The sequence below is a fragment of the Sphaeramia orbicularis genome, chromosome 4 (genome assembly GCF_902148855.1).
Source record: "Sphaeramia orbicularis chromosome 4, fSphaOr1.1, whole genome shotgun sequence".
In the NCBI taxonomy this organism is placed as follows: Eukaryota; Metazoa; Chordata; class Actinopteri; order Kurtiformes; family Apogonidae; genus Sphaeramia; species Sphaeramia orbicularis.
In genome coordinates this window covers 27,480,489-27,502,458 of record NC_043960.1, presented here as the reverse complement: position 1 = coordinate 27,502,458, position 21,970 = coordinate 27,480,489, and the positions used below count along the sequence as shown (strand labels likewise).

The following is a 21,970-nucleotide window of genomic DNA, read 5'->3' as shown; positions in this document are numbered from 1 at the left end:
TCACCTCCGCTGAGGTTCCAGGACTGGGGGCCAGATACTAAAACATTATGTGTTAAACACTGCAGACCACTAACTGGTCAGAGAGTTGTCTCTGTGGCCCGCCATTTTACAAAAAACAGATGCGGAAGTTTACAGTAAATATAGCGGTACATTAATCCACATGATGACAGTCTGCAAAACTACACCATGGTTTGTCGAAGAGGTTCAGATGTAAAAATGCAGCATGAGTTTGATGAGACAACACACAACAAGCGAGTTTATCAGCAACTCTCTGAGCAGACAACACGGAAGTAACGTGCTGCATCGCTATGACGTCCAGGTACTGAGAAGTTGGTAGTATCCTGTAATAACGGTCTCCAGGAATAGGACCTGGTACCCGAGTCGAGTCGAACCGAGCCGAGTTGAGCCAGTTCCATGTAGTGGAAATGCAGCATTAGATAGATGGTCCCAGTGGCCATAATTTTGTTGATTTTATCCTTTGCACCCTCACCTCAAGGAGCTACGTGAATCCCTCTCCCGTTTAAAAAAAAAAAAAAAAAAAAAAAAAGGTATGGACAGATTTGAATGAAATTTTCAGGAAATGCTGATACTGGCACGAGAAACAAATGATTAAATTTTGGTGGTCATGGGGGGGGGGTGATCTGCCTTGGCGGAGGTCTGGTCTGCCTTGGCAGAGGTCTGTGCTGTCTGAGTGCTTTACTAGTTTTATTTGTATTTTTTTCTATGCACTTTATACAGGTATGTATGTTGATATGTAAGTCAAAGCATTGGCCTTTTTTTGTTTGTTTGTTGAAAAAACTAAATTTTAAGTAAAAAAAGATAGGTGAGGTAAGATAAGACAAAATAAGATAGGTGAGGTAAGATAAGGTAAATGGACTGCACTTATATAGCGCATTTTCTGCACCTTCATGGTGCCCAAAGTGCTTTACAAAGCCTCACATTCACCCTTTCCCACACACATTAATACACCAGAGGGCAGCTGCTACCATGCAAGGTGCTGCCAGGCCCTACTGGGAGAAATGCCCAAGGACACTTTGACAGTCAGAGCCAGGATTCGAACCACCAACCCTTCAGTCATAGGGGAACCTGCTCTACCAACTGAGCCACAGTCAATAAGATAAGATAAGGTAAAATAAGATAAGTCAAGATAAGGTAAGGTAAGGTAAGGTAAGATAGGTAAGATGAGATAAGACAAGATAGGTAAGGTAAGATAAGGTAAGACAGATAAGGCAAAGTAAGGTAAGATAAGATAAGATAACATAAGACAGATAAGATAAGATAATCAATTCATCATCTGTTGAAATCCAGTACAATCACAGTGAAAACACAGTAAAACCATTGTCATAAACAACCATAAAAGCACCATAAGGCACATACAGGTGTGGATCTCAGTGGAATTCTTCTACACTTTCACTTGTGACTCAGCCAATCAGAACCAAGAAGTAGAGGTATGTGTTTTATACCATTTCTATTTTATTCCCTCTGACCATTTGGTATTTATAGAATGTAACACAACAGGGTGTATTATACTAGTGTGCAGTTCCAGAGAGAGGAAGCGTCAGCACTACCAACGTTGTGAGGCATTTGTAATGTGATAAACTGTTTCTTGGTATGTTTTTGATGATGTGTGCAGTGGGAGGAGTTTGTGAGGAGGAAGGTGAAGGCGGTGGAGTGGGGTGAAAGATAAGAGGTGAGGAGGGAGGAGCAGACGGGAGGCAGAAGAAAAGGTGATGTAAGGGGAGCGTCTGTATGTTCTCAGGGCATGTTGGCAGCCGGGAACATAAAGGCATCACATTCTGCTTAGTAGAAGAACGCCACACTTCCCCAGAGAGCCCTGAGAAGCTGCTCCAGAACGGGCCAAAGGACATGGAGGGTTTGCTGGTGGTTTTACTTCTTCACCTGTGTGTTACGGTGAGTTTTAAACAACGTATCTGCATTATATATGAGGAGCAGGAATGTGTGGAGAATCTATGGTGTCATCGTACAGAACCTCAATGGTTTTTACTCATGACCATCTCTCTCTCATGTGGTTTTAGCAGCTGAAAGAACCCACAGAAGCGTAAATTAAAATGAGATGAGAGGGAGTCAGGTATGTGTGATATTTCAATGACAGGTCTGTAGATGTCTGGCAGTGAATCTGTCCAAAACATGTCATTAACGTAGGAAAAAAAAAAAAAAAAAAAAAAAAAAAAAAAAAGGTAAGGCACGCCACCGTTAAATAGAGTGGAATACTTTCTGTGATTTTTTGACACGTGTTTTAGTCTGTCCTTTCACATTTTTATGACTTTGTTGATCCTTTTGTTCCAAATAACATCATTATTGCTCTTACGAAATGTGTCAAAAGCCACCAATTTATATGAGTGAAGACCAAAACTGGTTTAAGTGTGTTGCTCTGAGCTGGGTTTTGGTTGTTAAATTGTACAAATTGTAAGTTATGTTGCTGGTTTCTTTGATTCATTAGTCTGTTCTAGGGTCAAAACACAGTAATGTCCCGTCAGAGAGCGAACTTTAATTGATTGCCATTCCAACTTTTATTTCAATATAAAGTAGCTCCTTGTTTTGGATAATCCCTTATGGTCCAACTAAAGCAAAAATGAATTTAAAAGTAAAAATGTGGGTCATTTAGCAACACTAATCTGTCAAATTGTCTCTAAAATGTCCCGTCAGAGAGATTTCGAATACCATGTTTTGACCCTCTAGGTCAGGGGTGTCAAACTCATTTTCGTTCAGGGGCCACATTCAGCTTGATCTGCAGTGGGCCGAACCAGTAAAATAATAACATAATAATATATAAAAAATGCAACTCCAGAATTTTCTCTATGTTTTATTGTGAAAAAAGTAAAATTAAACAATGAAAATGTTTGCATCTACAAACTATCATTTCAAACAATGTGAATAACATGAACAAACTGAAAAAAAAATGAGTGTAATTTTAACCATATTATGCTTCAGTTTATCATTTCCACATGTTCATTATAACTTACAGATCACAGCGGGTCTACAAATACACAAAACATTTAATAATAGACAGAATATTGTTAAAATTGTACTTACTTCTCTTAAAACATTTCAGGTTATTCACATTTTTTGTAAAATTATACTTTGTTGTAGTGTAAATACATGAAAATATTTACATTTACAAAGAGAGAAATTTGGAGTTGTGAGAATTTGTAGGTTATTATGCTAGTATTTTACTGGTCTGACCCACTTGAGATTGAATTAGTCTGAATTTGTGGAACCTGAATAAAAGGTTTGTTAATATCTTAGTGTAATTTTTGCATTTCACAAATTCATCCCAAGGGCCGGACCAGACCCTTTAGCGGGCCGGATTTGGCCCCCGGGCCACATGTTTGACACCTGTGCTCTAGATGTATTATAGATAGAATATATTATGTATAAACATAATAATCAAGTCAAATCAATAGACAAAGAATGATTTTTTTTTTTTTTTTTTTTTTACATTTTCTTTCAATAACTTTTATTATACAGCGTGTGCTATAATTACGCTGTTGCCCATAAAGATGGAATAAAATATTTTTATCTCTTCTTATAAAATAATTGTGATAACTTGATTTATTCTTCATAGACAAAGTTTAATTGGGACTCACACCAGGTCTAAGATAATTACTGATGTGTGTAGAAACAGGAATAAAAAGAAGAATGTGTGTGAAAACTAAAATAGTCCAACTTTATGGGCAATACTGTACTATTTCTCTTGTTTCTGTAAAAATGCAAAATTTGCAGCGAATTATTGTACAAAATAGAAACATAAAAGGAAGATATAAGCTACAATGGTTAGTCCCAGATATTCGTTGTGATAAATGGACTTGGTACATATGGGTGAAATTCCTGCACAGACTCAGTGTAGGTTCACTATTAACTGTTTCACCAGTTTTGGAGCACATTTAGCTCCTCAAAAATATTATTCATTTGGTAGAAAAATAATCCTTACCGTGTGAAGGGGATATTTACCCAAAAAGTAGTTCCAGTTTTGCTTTATAACAGTTAATTAATAGACTATAGTGGGAAATTAATGTAGCTGTAGTTTGCATAAAAACTGAAATTTCTGCTTTTTTATGATGGTCTGTGGATATCCAATCCAACTTTATTTGTAAAGCACTTTAAAACAAACACAGTGGACCAAAGTGCTGTACAGAAAAATAAATAAAAAGCAAAATAACAGAGTAAAATACAAGAATAGATTAGAAGACATAGAACTGTAAAAATAAAATTTAAAAATTTAAAAAATAAATAAAAAATACAGAAGATATGTACAAATAATGTTATCAAGTTAGTAAAAAAGTAAATCTTAGTACAGACCTTAGTTGTTTACTTTTTATGACATTTCACGGGTGGTTCACTCTATCGTTCCATCTTCAACAGTCATTTTTTTCAGTGGAAAGTTTTAAAAATTACCACACTTGGCTTTTTTTTTTTTTTTTCTTAATTATTTGCTATAAATTTTGCTTTTACATCCATTTAACAGGTAATCATGGCAAACATACCATGGCACATGGGTAATAAGCTGAGTAATTAAAGTGAGTCATAAAACATACTCTCCATTCATAGAACAAACTCTAACCAACCTGCTTTAAAAAAAACAAAAAAACAAACCATGCTTGCTGACGTTATTTTTTTTTATTTTTTTTTTTTTGTAACTGACCCAAGAGAAACATTTTGCATGTCACCTATGGATCACACCTTTGGCCGCACATTTGAAGACAAGCTGAAAGGACTGTCTGGGAACATGCACGAACCCTATTATGTAATCTATTGTAATGTTTGTTTACCCTGGTGACATGCCAGGATGCCCCGAGGATAGCACAGAGCTGATCATGTGGTATAACTGACTGTCGGGTGGCATTTCATGATTGTGTGTAAACATCGTACATTTTAAAGTATGTACAAACTGAGAGATCAAGAAATGAGTTTTGTTTTTTCAGCCTTTAGTTTGACAGGGGATCATTCTGACACCAAAGTCTAACATGACATGGTGTTGACATGTGATCGACTCTGAAATGACTCTTATTCATTAAACAAAGGCCTTGGTCAGTTTCAAAACACAACCACAGCACTAATAATTTATACTTGAAATGACTGAAATCTCAATAATACAAGTCAAAGGATGGAGGTTTAACAACTAATGTGTATTATTGCACTTGGGATAAAAAAAAAAAAAATGCAGTTGTTGCTCAATGTTTTTTAATTGACATTTAAAGTTATGCAAAATGCAATAAATCACAGAAAGGGCTGGGAGCGTAAACATGATTCATGTCCAAAAGAGCTCCATCATATTATTACAATATTCATAATCAAGCAACAAAATTAACACTCATATACACATGTATCCAGAAGAAAAGTAAACGTGACAAGAGTCAAAGGTGTTGTCACATAAATAAAGAATTTTTTTTTAAAAATGCAATGATTGAAATAAGGATTAAAAAAAACCTGCAATGAATATGTTAGAAAATTAAGTAAAATAGTAAAGCTTCAAATACGTGTTTACTAAAAGTCATATATAAATAAATAAATAAATAAATAAATAAATATTATTTAAAGATTTTAAGTAGTAAGGTATTAAGGTTTTAAGACACTTAATATAAATTATATAAATGAATTAATTAACATGGACTGGATAATAATGTGTCACAAGCAAAGTAAGGAGGAACATATTCTGTGGAGGGTTTTCTTCCAAGCTTCATGTGGAATTCATGTTCCTAAATCCTCTTCCCACTGATACTATTGAAATGGTTCATGGTTACACTCATGTGAAGGTTAGGGATGGATTAGAACATTTTTGGAACTGATGTTGTTTAGGTTTTGCTGTAGATTAGATTAGATTAGATTAGATTAGATAAGATAAGATAAGATAAGATAAGATAAGATAAGATAAGATAAGATAGATAGATAGATAGATAGATAGATAGATAGATAGATAGATAGATAGATAGATAGATAGATAGATAGATAGATAGATAGATAGATAGATAGATAGATAGATAGATAGATAGATAGATAGATAGATAGATAGATAGATAGATAGATAGAGTTTTAGGAGTCATTACAAACATAAACACAGATGTTTAGAATCTGGATTAAATATTGATTAAAAAAACTGACCTGAGTCAATGCAATCCAAGAGTCCCACTTGTTGTATTGTCATTAAATATATCAGGGACATATTCTGGTCCTAAACCAGTCAATGACGTATAGACTTTAAGGTTTTGTATAACATAAATCACATACAGTTATTGATGAATTACTACAAAGGGCTGTTATCAGGTCCGACTAACAGCTCAGTAAATATCTCAGCAACACAATACATTTACATCTCAATGTAACAGATAATTTTTATTTTATTTTATTTTATTTTTTTAAAGTAGAAAAACAGCACCTTTAAGCTGTATTTGCACCCGGACTCTAAGCAGCTCATGATTTTATTCCAACAGAGGAAATTTGTTTTCAACATTTTTTCAAAAATTATTATTTATTTTTTTTTTTTTCCATGTTTAGAGGAGACACTATCTGTATTCAGATGTCTGAAACAAAGCTGAGGACACACTTGTCTACTACATTTTATTAGAAGTTTAGTGTAACAATGCTCTTAAGTGATTACAGCTTACATTGGTGATTATTACCTCCGCCAGGAGGTATTGTGATCACTTTGTTTTGTTTGCGTGCGTGCGTGTTTGTTTGTTTGTTAGCAAGATAACTCAAAAAGTTATGGAGAGATTTTCATGAAATTTTCAGGAAATGTTGATACTGGCACAAGGAAGAAATTATTAAATTTTGGTGGTGATTGGGGGGGCAGATCTGTCTTGGCAGGGGTCTGCGCTCTCCGAGTCTTGTTGTTTTATGTCAACAAACCAAATAAAGGAAAGAAAAAAGAGAGAGAGAGAAAAAAACTATGAACAAATAGGGAGTGATCTTTTCCATTCAGCACAATCACTAATTTGTGAAAACAAAATCAGGCCTATAGGGTGTGACATAGTTGACCCAGTTTTCCCAGTATGAAGAAAATTTCTCCAATTTGTGATTAACAAATGCTGTTATCTTTTCCATTTTATACAGGGTGGGGAAGCAAAATTTACAATGAACATTTAGTTGTTTTTTTCTCAGCAGGCACTACGTCAGTTGTTTTGAAACCAAACATATATTGATCTCATAATCATACCTAACACTATTATCCATACCTTTTCAGAAACTTTTGCCCATATGAGTAATCAGGAAAGCAAACGTCAAAGAGTGTGTGATTTGCTGAATGCACTCGTCACACCAAAGGAGATTTCAAAAATAGTTGGAGTGTCCATAAAGACTGTTTATAATGTAAAGAAGAGAATGACTATGAGCAAAACTATTACCAGAAAGTCTGGAAGATACTATTAAAGAAGAATGGGAGAAGTTGTCACCCGAATATTTGAGGAACACTTGCGCAAGTTTCAGGAAGCGTGTGAAGGCAGTTATTGAGAAAGAAGGAGGACACATAGAATAAAAACATTTTCTATTATGTAAATTTTCTTGTGGCAAATAAATTCTCATGACTTTCAATAAACTAACTGGTCATACACTGTCTTTCAATCCCTGCCTCAAAATATTGTAAATTTTGCTTCCCCACCCTGTAAATGTCCATTGTGATTTCCCTTTAAAGTTGGGCCATTTCGTGGTAATAGTCTTTTGACAGGCCACCAGCAAAATATTCATTAAATGTTTATCTCTTTTTGGCCATTCCTGAGGTATGTTTTCAAAGAACATAGTTTTACTCTCGAAGGGTATTTCACATTTAAAAATATCTTGTAGGGCATTGTGTGTCTCTCTCCAATAATCCTTCATAACAGGGCGGTCCCAGAAAACATGGTAATGATTTGCATTTTGATTATCACAGTTTTTCCGACAGTGACGTTTCTTGAAGAGTTAACTGTTGAGTATGTGAGTCTGCAGTATGTCTCATTAACAAGATCCACTCCAATTCCATGGCTCAGTAATGTATATATTTTTTTACAACTAATTGTAAATGCACATAAAAATATCAGTGAAGATGTCAACAGCAGGTCCACGACTGTGCCTGAGAATCAAACACATCTGCCTGAGAGCAAATTCAGGTGCAAGTTCAGTTTGGCTCTGCTCCCATTCAGACTGATTCAGTAACAATCAGACTGACTGATGGGTGAACCACCAGTGATCACTGCCAGTTCACCACTGAATTTTGTCCATGAACGAAAACAACTTGACCCACTCTCTAATATGCTACATTCTCTTTGTTCTATTCTTCTTTTTTTTATGTAGATGAGCGATCACAATAATAATAGTATTGTCTTTAAATCTCTGATGTGTATGTGTAGGACGTAGGCTTATGACCCTTATGTTCTGAATAGCCCTGTTACTTTTTTTTTCAGTTTTTCCTTTATGGTTATTTCACACATGCACCTGTCAAACTCCATACGATCACAAGCAGGTCAGACTAGTAAAATAATCACATAATAACCTACTAATAATGTCAACTCTAAAGTTTTCTGTATGTTTTCAAGTGAGAAAAAGTACAATTACATGATGAAAATGTGTATATCTATAAACTGACCTTTAAAAAAATGAATAACATGAACAACCATGCGCAACCTTTAGACCAAAAAGTGCAATTGTAACAACATTATGCCTCAGTTTATCATTTACACATGTGTATTATAACTTGCATATCACAGTGGATCTACAAATACACAAAACTTTTGGTAAAAGGCATAACATTGGTAAAATTCTGCTTATTTTTTTAAAGACACATCAGGTTGTTCATATTTGTTCAGATTATTCACATTTTTTGTGAATGGATAGTTTGTAAATGTATACATTTTTATGTAATTTTCCTTTTTTTTTTTTTTTTCTTTTTCTTTTTTTTTTTTTTTTTACACTAAAACACACTAAAATAAATTTGGAGCTGTCATTATTTATAGGTTGCGTTCTTATTTTTCTGCGTCGACCCATTTGAGATCAATTAGGGCTGTATGTGACCCCTAAACTAAAATGAGTTTGACACCCATGTTCCAAATTAAAAGCTTGAGTTCTGTTTGTTTGGATAATACTACTTAAAATAGTTGGTATCATAGTCAGGACACTGAAAGTAATGTGGCATCAATAAAATCATTTCCATGCCTGAAACCAGAAAGTGTTTATTTTTTGTACCTTTATTGCCTGTTGTCACAAATATGCAACATACATAAAACTCTAGTTTATGTGCTATAGTCAAATTAACAATCTCCACTCAATTTAGCATCTTTGTGAAAGCAAAAACACAAATAATATTTTTTAATACACTTGTATGTACATTCAGGTGTTATATCTGCAGTATAATGTTTTCTCATTTCACAAATTCATCCCAAGGAACAGATTGGACCTTATGTTCTTCTGGTTTTGTGGCCTGCAGGCTGTATGTCTGACAGCCCTGGTCTACATCATCACTACTGCTCATGCCAGTGGATTTTGTGATTTTAGAAAAAACTAATCAAAAAAAGAGTGAATCATTGTATTGAATGTCTTAATCTGATTTGGCTGAGAGTTTTGTGATACAGTGCTTCTATTTCCCATGAATCACACAAAAACACCTGCATTTGCTAAGTGGCTCACTGATTGAGCAGATATCAAACTACCTCCAGAGGTATTTAGATCTTCACCCGCTGATAGCAAACCTTGGAAATGAAATGTTCCAGAGAAATACGTGACGCTCATACTGCCTTGTGTTTGTTTTTGGCTTCTTCGCATTATTTCCTAAAATGTGGCTCATGTCGTATTCCAGCGTGAAAGGGTCAAAATGTTAAACTGAACATGCACAGAAGTAGAGAAGTAAGAAGCAGACCATTCTATTCAGTTAAAGTACTAATACACATGATGGAAATACTCTATTACAAGTAAAAGTTGTGCATTCAAAACCTTACTTTTAAGCTGAAATATGGAACATCAACTCTGTCAAATTGTGCCAGTGTTTCACTCTAATACATTGTTTATTGTTTATATGGATCCCCTATGGTGGAAGCTAATGGAGATAGCAGAACTGATGCTAACATCGATCCACCAAAGCACACTGCGCATCTCTGCATATGATGAGTGATAACCTGGACATCGATTGGTTTGGTTTCGATTGGTTACATGATGCTTTTGGATTCATGTCCTGTATGTGTTTTAACAACTTTATAGCATTTGAATGAGTTACTCCAGCACTGAGTTGTGACAAATGTCCCTTTAAAGCAGGGGTCTCAAACTTGCGGACCGGGGGCCAATTGAGGCCCGCGGGATGATATTTTGTCACCCCCTACTTGACATCAAAATTTAGTGTTAGTGCGGCCCGCACGTAGTTCTCAAACGCACCTTTTTTCCGAGTCTTGCCACGCTTTCATTTTATTTATTTTTATCACTTATGGGCTACCATAGATAGTCTTGTGACAGCTTCCGGCAGTCAACGGTTGTCAAGCTAGCCAACCACATAGTACCTGGGGAAGTATGAACGTTAGTCACTTAGTTGAAACATATTCTGGAGTGACACCAAGTGGACCATCCAGACATCCAGACGCTTTTATTTTATTTACTTTTATCACTTATGGGCTACCATAAATAGTCTTGTGACAGCTTCCGGCGGCATTTGTTGTTAATGGTTGTCAAGCTAGCCAACCGCAAAGTACCTGGCGAAGTATGAATGAAAAAGGTTGGCAATGAGCACAGGCAATTTCAGGAGACGAAATATTTTTTTGTCGAGCACAGGGGCACCCCTACGTGTCTCAAATGCACAGAGAAAGTTGTGGTGTACAACTCAACTAGACAGGCTGAGGAGTATACAAAATGCAAGGGAGACGAGAGAAAGAACCGTATCGCCAATCTTAAAAAACGTCTACTGAGGCGACAAGATTTATTCAAGAAAAGAAGCAAAGAGAATGAAGAAGCAGTTGGAGCTAGCTATGTGGTGAGTGAGATGATTGGTGGGGCCGGAAAGCCATTCAAAGAGTCAAAAAGTGCATGTTACTAGCTGCAAGTAAAGTAAAGAAACCCTTTTTTTGTTGAATACTTAATGTGGCCCAGCCTGACCCAGACTCTACCTTTAGCGGCCCCCAGGTAACTTGAGTTTGAGACCCCTGCTTTAACGTAACATAAAAAGTCTCACAAACTCTGATCTGACTGTTCAGACTGAGATTCTGTTGAAAAAAAAATCCAATGCGTATTTGATTCAGGACAATACATGAAAGTGACCTGGATCAGAACTGAAAAAATAGGATTCATGCTGTTCACACTGTCATGAAAAAAAAAAAAAAAAAGAGAGACGTATGACTGAGATTTTATAAGATTTATGTCTGCAGTGTGAACATGCCCATAGACCTGCAATGTCTGGATGGTTTTCAGTAACTTACTAATGAATAATTTTAGAGGCAATAAAAAGAGTAAAGCAATCATCAGCTGTTCTTCTTCTTCGTTAACTATAGGCATGTTTTCTAGCATTTATGTTCACATGCCAATAATTTCACTTTAAACAGCCCAGAGTTTAGTCATAGGCTGCAGTTTCTGGCACGTCCACATCGACCTAATTCTCAGTTTCACATGCTTGAACAAATAAAGTGGTACCTAGTTACATTCTTTTTAAATTACTTACTGAATTTTCATCCATCCTTTTTCTAAGCAGCTTATTCGTCATGAAGGCAAAGGCGGGGCTCTGGATGTGTAATACTTAATGAATTCAAACCATGCAATTACCTGAACAAAACTGGGTTATTTACAGGATTCCTACAGGTTTTATACAAGTTAAATTTTAGACGTATTTTGCTAAACCCACTTTTATTAGTCTTTGGTTCATTTATTTGTGTATTTGGACCCTAATAGTTCATAAAGTTTGAATTTGAACCCTCCAGGTGCTGCAAAGCTATCTTTATATCGGCTAAAATTTGCTTAGAGGTCTTATTTATGTCTTTGTGCATAAGAAATTAATATAAATGAATCCCCAAAGGAACTTTGTGTTGGTAAATGCAAGTTATGCAAATTTACAGGATTTCAATTCTGTTGCAACATGTTGATGGTCATATGAACTGTTTTCAGGTCAAAAATGTCCAGTTTCATCACAATTAATGCTATATTTTCATGTCACAAATGGCCAAGTTATATTTTAACTGAATTTACCTGAAAAACAAATATTCTATTCTTTTAGATTCCCCAGTTTTTCTTACAAGATTCTATACTATATATTACGTTTTATTTTTACAGGTTGCAATCTGGAGTATGGTGCTGATCTATCCTGTTTATGTTACGCTAATACATACATTAAGAATGTCACACGTCACTTTTTAAACCAACAGTTTTCTCATAATAAGCATTTTTATAAAGAAATAATTCTATATTGTTATTTACTCTTTAGTTTGATGATAAACTATACAATAAATAATTATGATACTAGTTTTTGCACAGGGATCATTTGTGGAAACGGTGACATGGCTGCCGAGCATCAGTATGATGGGATCTGTAACAACCATGTCACATCCGTCCACTGCCACATTTTGTGTTTTTGTGTCAGCTGTTATTGTTTTAGATCGACAATACTAACATTTATGACTAAGAGGAGAATTAGCAATAGTAAGTCTATAAGTTTATTACTAATAAAGTACTGGTACTGACCAGATCATCATGGGTAATGTCACATCCGTCCACCAGCAAAAGTTTTCACATACACGTGCTATTCAAAATCCAATATTTCTGAAAATACAGCTTCCACTGTCAAATAATATCAGTACTCTGTGTACAAATGTATTATCATTATTTCAATGCAGTTCAACGCATTTCTTACAACTTTTTTTTTTTTGGCAAAAATGGCCACTCATTTGACCCCCTAAGTAAATTTTAGCCAATGTTCATTTTGGCAAAAATCAAGTGGATTTCTACAACCTGTTTTAATTCCTTCTTAATTAGTTACGTTTTATAACTAGTTATGTCACAACATTTGCACATATAAGGTCAAGAATTCTGACGAACATTTCTCTGAGTACGCCAAAATTGTTTGTCAGCCGCAGCGGTTGTAGTCCATACTGAAAATATGTCCAAACTTCGAGCCGATTACCTAAAATGTTCAGTTGTTGCTTGAACGGGACAAAGCAGCACAGCCAACAATGCTACTCTCTCTGAAGGTTGGACATATCCCAGACAAATTTAAACACAATACAGTGAAAAAATGTACGGTAATATAACTTAAGACCTACCATATCAAATTTAATACCTTTTAAATACTTTCTTTAGTTCAAGACTTTTTAAGACCCCGCAGGAACCCTGTACTTAACTCCATGTAGGTGTTTTTGATATTTAACCATACTCATGCAGCACTAAAGATACATAGAAATAAGAAGTGGAAGTTAAATCAGTGCACCCACTATCCTTCCTGTTCTACCACTCACATTCTTGCCCTTTGACCACTACAATGTTATGATTTCATCTTTGTGTCCCAGAGAACATTTGTGCCAAATTTGTAGGTATGTACTCCAACCTCAACCTTTCATGTTGACACTAACCTTAATTCAGAAGCACATGATCGTTTTTAGTATCAAATGTCAGGGCTTCTATATTAATATTTCACCTTTGGACAGAGAGGAGACAGCTGCAGGGGGGGTTCTCATGTTTTTACCACTGATTTCAGCTTCTGTATTGTTAACCCTTGTCTCTGCTTTTCTTTCCAAACAAAGACGGTGTTTCAACAAGGAGACAGAATTAATCGCTAACCTACTGTTGAACTGCGAGTCATAAAACTAAAAAAAATCAGAACCAACCAGCGGTGCAGGAAGAAATTTTAATTAGGTGTGCCAGTACAAAAGTGTGGGTGCCATTTTTTATGAAAAAAAACAACAACTTGCAACTTGTTAGAACACACTACATTATAGAAGTCGTCTGTTTGTCCGAAAGTGATTTTTTAAAAAAATGAATCTTGTTATTGCATGTGTAATAACTGGTTTCTAACATGCATTTGCACCAGTTCTGACTGACTGTAAAATTCCAATGATACTATCTCAGAGAAGTGAACACTTCTCTTCCCACAAGCATAAAACCATTTTATTATCCTCTTTTTGTTTTTGTCACAGAAAATGTAGGTCACAGATGCAGGACATAGTGACACCTCCCCAAAAGCAAAAACATCTTTATCAGCTACTGGTGAAAAAACAAAAGTGAAGTCCTGTAAAAAGTGCATGGGGGATTTTTTTTTCTAATCACTGACGAGAGAGAGAAGTTTGGGCAGAAATAAACAGACATGTGTTCCCATGTTTCTATTTTTCTATTGTGTAGAATCTCAGTCAAACTCACAGCAGCAGTATATTTACTTCATTTTTGCGTAGTCCTTCTGAAGTAGATGCACCCACTATGAGGTCATTCACTGGTATATGGACTAGCTTTTTGAAGCCTTGGCATTTACCACTATATTGGCTTTCAGGAGCCAGAAGTGACTGTAATGGTGGAGCTAGCAACAAGCTAACGCTAACTCAATGAAAACACTGACTGCTGTTATTCTAAACACCACCATGTAGGCTAATGTCTGCTATTTATTAACTATGAACATGCTCATATGTACCTGGGTATTCATAGATGGGTGCTTCTATGAAACTGGTCCCTAAAAACAGGACATGGGGACTAAAAATTCAAACCAGATGTAGACTAATGTTATGAAGCAAGTTTGGAAGCACTTTGGGTCTATTTTAAAAAATAAATATTTACTGAGATAAAAGAGAAACTATTTTTCAGATAAAACACATTTTTATATTACTTTTATACAAAAATCCACATGTAACATAAGGACATGAGAATTACACTACAATTTTTTTGAATATCTTTTTATTCTCTCCCAGGTACATTTTGAGAATTGAAGTAAATATGCAAGGCAGAGAAAAACGACCGCTGTTGCAAAATCACTCGTGATTTATTTGTGTTTAACTGGGCAGGTTCCGCATGTAACATGAGTGGACACAATGGGTTACACACAAACCCTGGAATGAGACTGCAGATTCCTGAAAAACCTGCATGTCAGGATTAGAAAAACCACTAGGGTCAACAAATTTAACACAGTGTCTGTATTAATAGCGGTATATAAGACCATTTACAGCCATGTTTTTCAGATCAAATGCACTGGCACCTAGGTAACTTTTCATGTCCCAATTTTGGGACAATTCATAAATTTTGGGATGGCTCAGACCAAGAGTATCTTTTTTTTTTTTTTTTTTTTGCATTTATCTGAGGTCATTGGTACATCCTAGGGGGAAATATGTCTAAATTTCTCTTATATTATTGGGTCTAAAAAGCTGACAAAGTGCCAGGTACCAAAATGAACTCAGTTTCATAGAAGCACCCAGATTTATAGTTGTTTGGTAACAGCGAAGTATAACTAGACAAATTGTTGCTAGTCAGCCTACGTAGCAGATTAGCTGACAGGTCATAAAAAATGCAAACATTTCAACTGATGAAGCTAATTTATGCAAACATGCCTGGTGTTATATTTAAGTTCTCATAACTGAACAGCTTCCTCTGATAGTCTGTTTAGTGTCACATCCAGCCTGACAGCCGATTCAGTCCAAGCCCCTCAGCACAAACAGCCACAACATTACGCAATGATGTCTTTAACGTCTAACATGAGTCACACAGCCTGAAACGGCCACTCACACAACTGCAGGTTTTGGCATCTTAGTGCTGGCTTCATTTTTCAATGATGGAGCTTCTCACTTTAAAGCGATGCCAAATTAATAATAACAAATGCAGTATTTAATAAAACGCTGGTAATGATGCAGAGAACACACCTAAACCTGAAAATGAGGACAGGCGGTACATCAGTCCTGCAATTCACACACACACACACACACACACACACACACACACACACACACACACACACACACACACACAAAATGACTAAACATGAACACTGACAAGACATTTACTGCTCTCCTGAGAATATTTCCAGTATCCTTGCTTGTCTAACCATCTAGGTAGAAAAAGATTTCATCTGCTGACTATAAGGGGGACAGTGAGACCTTGTCCTCCCACAGTGAGCAGGTTTTATAGTCACAGAACATAAATAACCATGTCATGTAAAACTAACATGTATGATCAATGTGGAATTCCACTGAATCAAAGTGATCTGACACCCAGGTGAATTTGATGAGGAATATTGGATGTTAAAACTGTGGAGCAGATGCAATATATGTATGTTTTTACCTTAACACTTTCAGTGCCATGGGCCGATTAAATCGGCTTTACGAAAACAACCTTTAAAGTGCCATGGGCCGATCAGATCGGCTTTGGAGAACACGCCACATTTGTGTACAAACAAACCATCCACCCCCATTTCTTTCTCACATTTCGATGACGTTCTTTCTGTGTCCCCCTTTTGAGACCAATCAGACGGGAATTTGAGGTCACGCGACCGAATAATATTTTTATATCTTTTTAATGTTTCTTATTCTCCGGTGTTTCATCAGAGGGAGCCCTCCATGCCGGGGGGCGGCTGTGGACTCCGGGGGCTGTGGCGCCTTCTCTCACTGGGGTCCGCTCCTTTCTGGTGGGTGGGGGTCCCAGTTGGCCCTCTCCCCCTAGTTGGGATGCGGTGCTGTGTTGCTGGTGCCTGGTCGCCGGGGTCGGCGGCTGCCTCCTGGTGCGGATGGCTCCCTGAGACAGCGCCTCCTAAATTGATGTTTTACTTTTACTTGTACATTTTTGTTCTGGTCTACCCGAGCTCAGTCAGTCTTCTTAAGTATGTGTGAGCTTGTGGGTTTGCATGTATATGTGTGTGTGTGTGTGTGTGTGTGTGTGTGTGTGTGTGTGTGTGTGTGTGTGTGTGTGTGTGTGTGTGTGTGCGGGTGAGTGGGTGGGCGTGGGTGGGGGGCGGTACTGATTTTTAAACTGATATGTAAAGCACTTTGTGCTACAGTTTTTAATGTATGAAAAGTGCTATATAAATAAAGATTATTATTATTATTATTATTATTATTATTATTATTATTATTAGAAATTATGCAAATTACGATCAATAATGAATCGGCTGCGTCCGGTGCGTTTTGGATCTAATCAGCAATCGGTCGGATGTTACCGAGCGGTTTCCTGCAGGATTCTTCAAATATTATAAAAACGACGCGAAATACTGAAAAACGGCCAAATTCTGTGGCACTTTTAAGGCTTATTAGCCCCTTAACTGTCTGGCACTGAAAGAGTTAAAGAGAACAAATGGGACAAATGCTGACGACCAAAGCGAGGGGAGTAACGTTGATTCTAATTGTAGCAGTTACTGTGGAAGACATCAGCAATGACAATAACAAATTCAGATGCAGATATACTTATTTGTAATTTTGTATGCATTTTTATAACAGTTTATATTTTATTTCATGTTTTTATCTTTTCCAGGCACTGAAAAATTATTATAACCTTTATTTAACCAGGAAAAAAGCTCATTGAGATTAAAAATATCTTTTTCAAGAGTGTCCTGGCTAAGACAGCAGCAGCAGAAGTTCCACAAAATGGAAATCACAGCCATACATCCACAGTAATATACATAAACACAATGAAAGTTAGTACTAAAAACAAACTTAAAACTGATAAGAACATACAATACATATAAAACATCACCATTATTTTAAAAGGTACTAAAAGTATAACAATGTTCCTTAAAAGCATCTCAAAGCCAAAACCAATTCAATCAGTTAGAAAAACATCTACACCCACATTTGTCCTTTTCCCACTGATTTAAAATGACTTTGAATAATAAATGTTTTAGTGAAGTATTTCCAAAAAATTCTGTCAATTTCTTCAGAAAATGATCAGTATGCTACAAAGCTTAGGTTTTACACTGCAACAAAAGGCCTGTACAAAAACAAGAAAATTAAACTCATTATTGGGTTAAAATGTCTTATTTCAAGTAAAATTATCTGCCAGTACAGTAAGAAATTTGCAGTCATCAAGTTTTCTTAAAATAAGAAAATATTATCTAAGGATGACTGAATGGTAAAATTCTCATTTGAAGCTGAATACACTTGTTTCAAGACTTCATAGTAAGAGGTATTTTTTTGAAACGATGGTATATATATATATATATATATATATATACATATATATATATGGTCTTATGAAGATGTAATGACTCAGTATATATGTATCGGCAAACCCGTATAAAACAAGTAAAAATGTCTTGAGGGTAAACAGTTACTGTGTCCTCCATACTCATCCCCAACAATGCAGCTTATTTTGTTATAAATATTGATTAAAATTAGTTGTAATGTCTATCTATTTTATATGGGAGCCTTAATGGGTTTACATCTTATTGAGTTGAAATAGTGTATATATTAACATTTTTGGTGTTCAATATAATGTCAGAGATGTGTCATAAAAATAGTTATAAAAATATAATAATGATAATAATGGATTAGATTTCTATAGCGCTTTTCTAGGCACCCAAAGCGCTTTACATTATTGATCCATTATTCATTTGCTCTCACATTCCCCGTCACCGTCCAACTTTCCACCGGTGGATAGTCACAGGTGTCTATTATTGCAAAAATATTAATTCAGACACACTACAAGTCCATCTTAATATTGAGAACAAAGCTCTGAGTTTCTCCTCCTGTGCATCAGTGTGTTATCGTGGTGTCTGTGCACTCCTATAATTCACCTACACATCAATACTCATCTCGGTGCTGCTGTCTGCTGCACAGTAAAGACTTTTCTAAACTGAAAACCCGTTTCTCAAGCTGCAACAATACACCCTACTCAGGCAGAAGTTGTTTTCCTGATCTATGGCATGAGATTCATACTGTATCTTTTGTTGCTTCTGCCAAGAAGGTGATGTGATCTGTCTGTCTGATTGTGCAAAAAACATTTAACATATTTTTGAGTGAAACACGGTGGAAGACAGAGCTCTGGGTTTACTCAGAATGGTAACAGTCATAGAACAACCCTAACCATCTGAAAGACAGTCTTTTTATTATGTATGTATTATGTATATAGGCCTGATGAACAGACTGTTACGTGTGCTTTTCAAAGCAACAACAATACATATAGTCGCGGAAAAAATTATTAGACCACCCCTTGTTTTCTTAAATTTCTTCTTCATTTTAATGCCTGGTACAACTAAAGACATATTTGTTTGGACAAATATAATGATAACAACAAAATAGCTCATTATAGTTTAATTTCAGAGCTGATATCTATCCATTTTCCATTTTTCTTGATAATAACCAAAATCACTTCAGTTCTTACATCAATATCTATGGCACTGTACTGACAAAAACAGTGCATTTAGACATTCAATGTTTTCTTTTCCGCCTGTTTTAGTCACATGATACACACAGGAGTTAGTACTTGATTGCATAACCATTGTTTTTGATGACTTTTGATGGTCTAATAATTTTTTTCGCGACTGTATAAGCCACAGGTGTCAAACATTCAGCCTGGGGGCCAAAACCGGCCCGCTAAAGGTTCCAATCCGGCCCGCAGGATGACTCTGCAAAGTGCAAATTAGGGCATCAAACTCAAAAATAATATCATAATAACCAATAAATAATGAGAATACCAATTTTTTCTCTTTGATTTAGTGCAAAAAACATTAAATTATGAAAATGTTTACATTTACAAACTATCCTCTAACAATAAAATGTGAATAACCTGAACAAATATGAGCAACCTGAAATGTCTAAAGAAAATTAAGTGCAATTTTAACAATATCCTGCTTGTTACTAAAAAAATTGTGCCTTTGTTGATCGGATCTGTAATGCATGTGTATAAATGATAAGTTGAGGCACCATACTGATGAAACTGATAAAACTTATTTTTCTTAACAAATGTCTTTTTTTTTTTTTCAGGTTATTCACATCCTTTTTGTTTGGATAGTTTGTAAACGTAAATATTGGCATAACTGATTGTCATTTTTTGCACTAAAACAATTTGGAGTTATCATTATTTATTGGCTATCATGCTATTATTTTACTGGTCCGGCCCACTTCAGATTAAATAGGGCTGAATGTGGCCCCCGGAAGAAAATGAGTTTGACACCCCTGGTATAAGCCCACTGTCTGCATTATCCCTAAAGTGACACATACATCTTCTCTCTGCAGCTGCCCGGTGTAGACGGTGTCCCACAGCTGAGACGGCAGAAGAGGGACTGGGTTATTCCCACAAGAAAGCTAAAAGAGAATCTTGACTATCGCAATATAAGCCATGTCGCTAGGGTAAGTCCCCCACATACACCATATGGTCTATACCACCACAAGACAAAGAATATTACACACCTAATGTTTTTATTATATAGATTTGTAGTTTTTGTTTGGTTCTTTTGGTTGCGGTTGCTCTAGGATTAGCTCTCAGACCGCGTGCAGATGTGATCTGTACTGTATCTGTATATATGGCTATGTTCTTTTAGCAGCGTGGACATTAAAGAAGTCTCCTGCAAGTATAGTTCTGCATGAATGCATAATACACTCCACCTATTTATCTCTCCAAGTGAAGAAATAGAAAACTAAGACAGAAATTATGCAAGATATTCAATAAATGCAAAACTGCGGAATGTTCAAAGTTGCCATGTTGACATTTAAGATGTACTGATTCATGTTACCTCATGTACTGAGGAAGAGACAAGAACACTGTCTCCCTTAACCCATACACTGCCAAATACTGGGCTCTTACCAAGAACAAAAAAAAAAAAAAAAAAAAAAGAAAAAAAACCTCAGATTTAGAAGTGTTAGATAATTTATTGTGTTCAAAGAGTTAATATCTTATTTTAAATGTTCATACATCTGTAGACATGCTTATTTCTACATTTAACAATCGTAATTCAAGAAATTTTGTCAAGTGAAATGATCTTGCTGCATTGACAGATATTTCCCTTGCTTTGAGTACCTTTTCCTCAGGTTTATTGTTTTTCTCTTGTTTTTAGACACTTTTTCCGCAGTGTAAAGACCCAGTACTACTTCTGTGATAAATGACTTTTTCTCTATGTTTAACTTTTCTTAAGTTAATTATCACCATTTGTTATAATATTATGCTCAGTATTTAGCATTCTTAAGTGAAAATCAGGTATTTTCCTATATTTAATTTAAAATTTAATGTTATTATATCAAAACAGAGAAAATGAAAGAAAAAGGGACTTTTTCAGTAAAATCTATCATTAACTGAACATAAAAAAAAAAAGTGTGTCCATCCACTGTCATTGATCCAACTCCATGGGTTTTACTGGTGAATCAATGTTGTAGAAGATGACGGTGTTTCCACGTTCAGTACGGAGCCTCTGAACGTCCAAATGGGTCATATCTGATGACCATGAAAATATAACAAACTGTATTTTACAACAATTATTTACATGTGTTGATAGGATTAGTGGATCAACTTTTATTTAACTTTTTATATCAGTAAATGATTTTGGTCGCTAGTGGATGTTTGGGTCTTTATGGTTTAAAAGTGACACGCTGCATTAAATTATTTTTCTATAGTTAAATCACTCGTTGATTGACCCCTCTGAAAGTTTATTTGTGATGTGTTTGTGAAGAAACACTATAAACCCTGTTAAACATGGACAGGTTTTGCTGCATCAAAAACGCCTATAGGAAATGAAACCTTGCACTATTGATGAGCTTGAACTGGGATCAGATCACGAATGCCCCCCCCCCCAGATGCATGTGGAGCTGTATTCTTTTGTCAGGCATGAACTCATATACTTAGACCTGTCCATCACAAAAAAAAAAAAAATGCTTGTCAAAGTCAGGTCTCAACAGGGTAATGTTCCTGTATGTACTGTAGCTATCATGCACTTGAACCAGTCAGTGCAGGAGATCATAAAGAGAGGCAAAATAAAACTCAGGCACTGCAAGGCAAGACTTGCTTGATCATAATTCAATATGAGAGTTCAGATCTGTTTCAGAGCACGGCATATGGTTCTGTCGGATCTATCTGTTAGTCTCATAAAGTGATAGCAATTTTTTACCCTTGAGAAGTTCCAAAAAGTAAT

General features: G+C 35.7%; 1 protein-coding gene across 1 annotated transcript in view; it reads left to right on the top strand.

Annotated features, from left to right (window-relative positions):
- Window positions 1-1,728: 1,728 nt before the first annotated feature.
- Window positions 1,729-21,970, top strand: part of LOC115418324 (desmoglein-2-like) — a 47,069-nt gene continuing 26,827 nt past the window's right edge. The window contains exons 1-2 of the mRNA XM_030132748.1: window positions 1,729-1,911; window positions 20,085-20,198. Coding sequence (XP_029988608.1) covers window positions 1,750-1,911; window positions 20,085-20,198 — 276 coding nt within the window. The 5' untranslated portion in view covers window positions 1,729-1,749. The remainder of the gene's footprint in view (window positions 1,912-20,084; window positions 20,199-21,970) is intronic.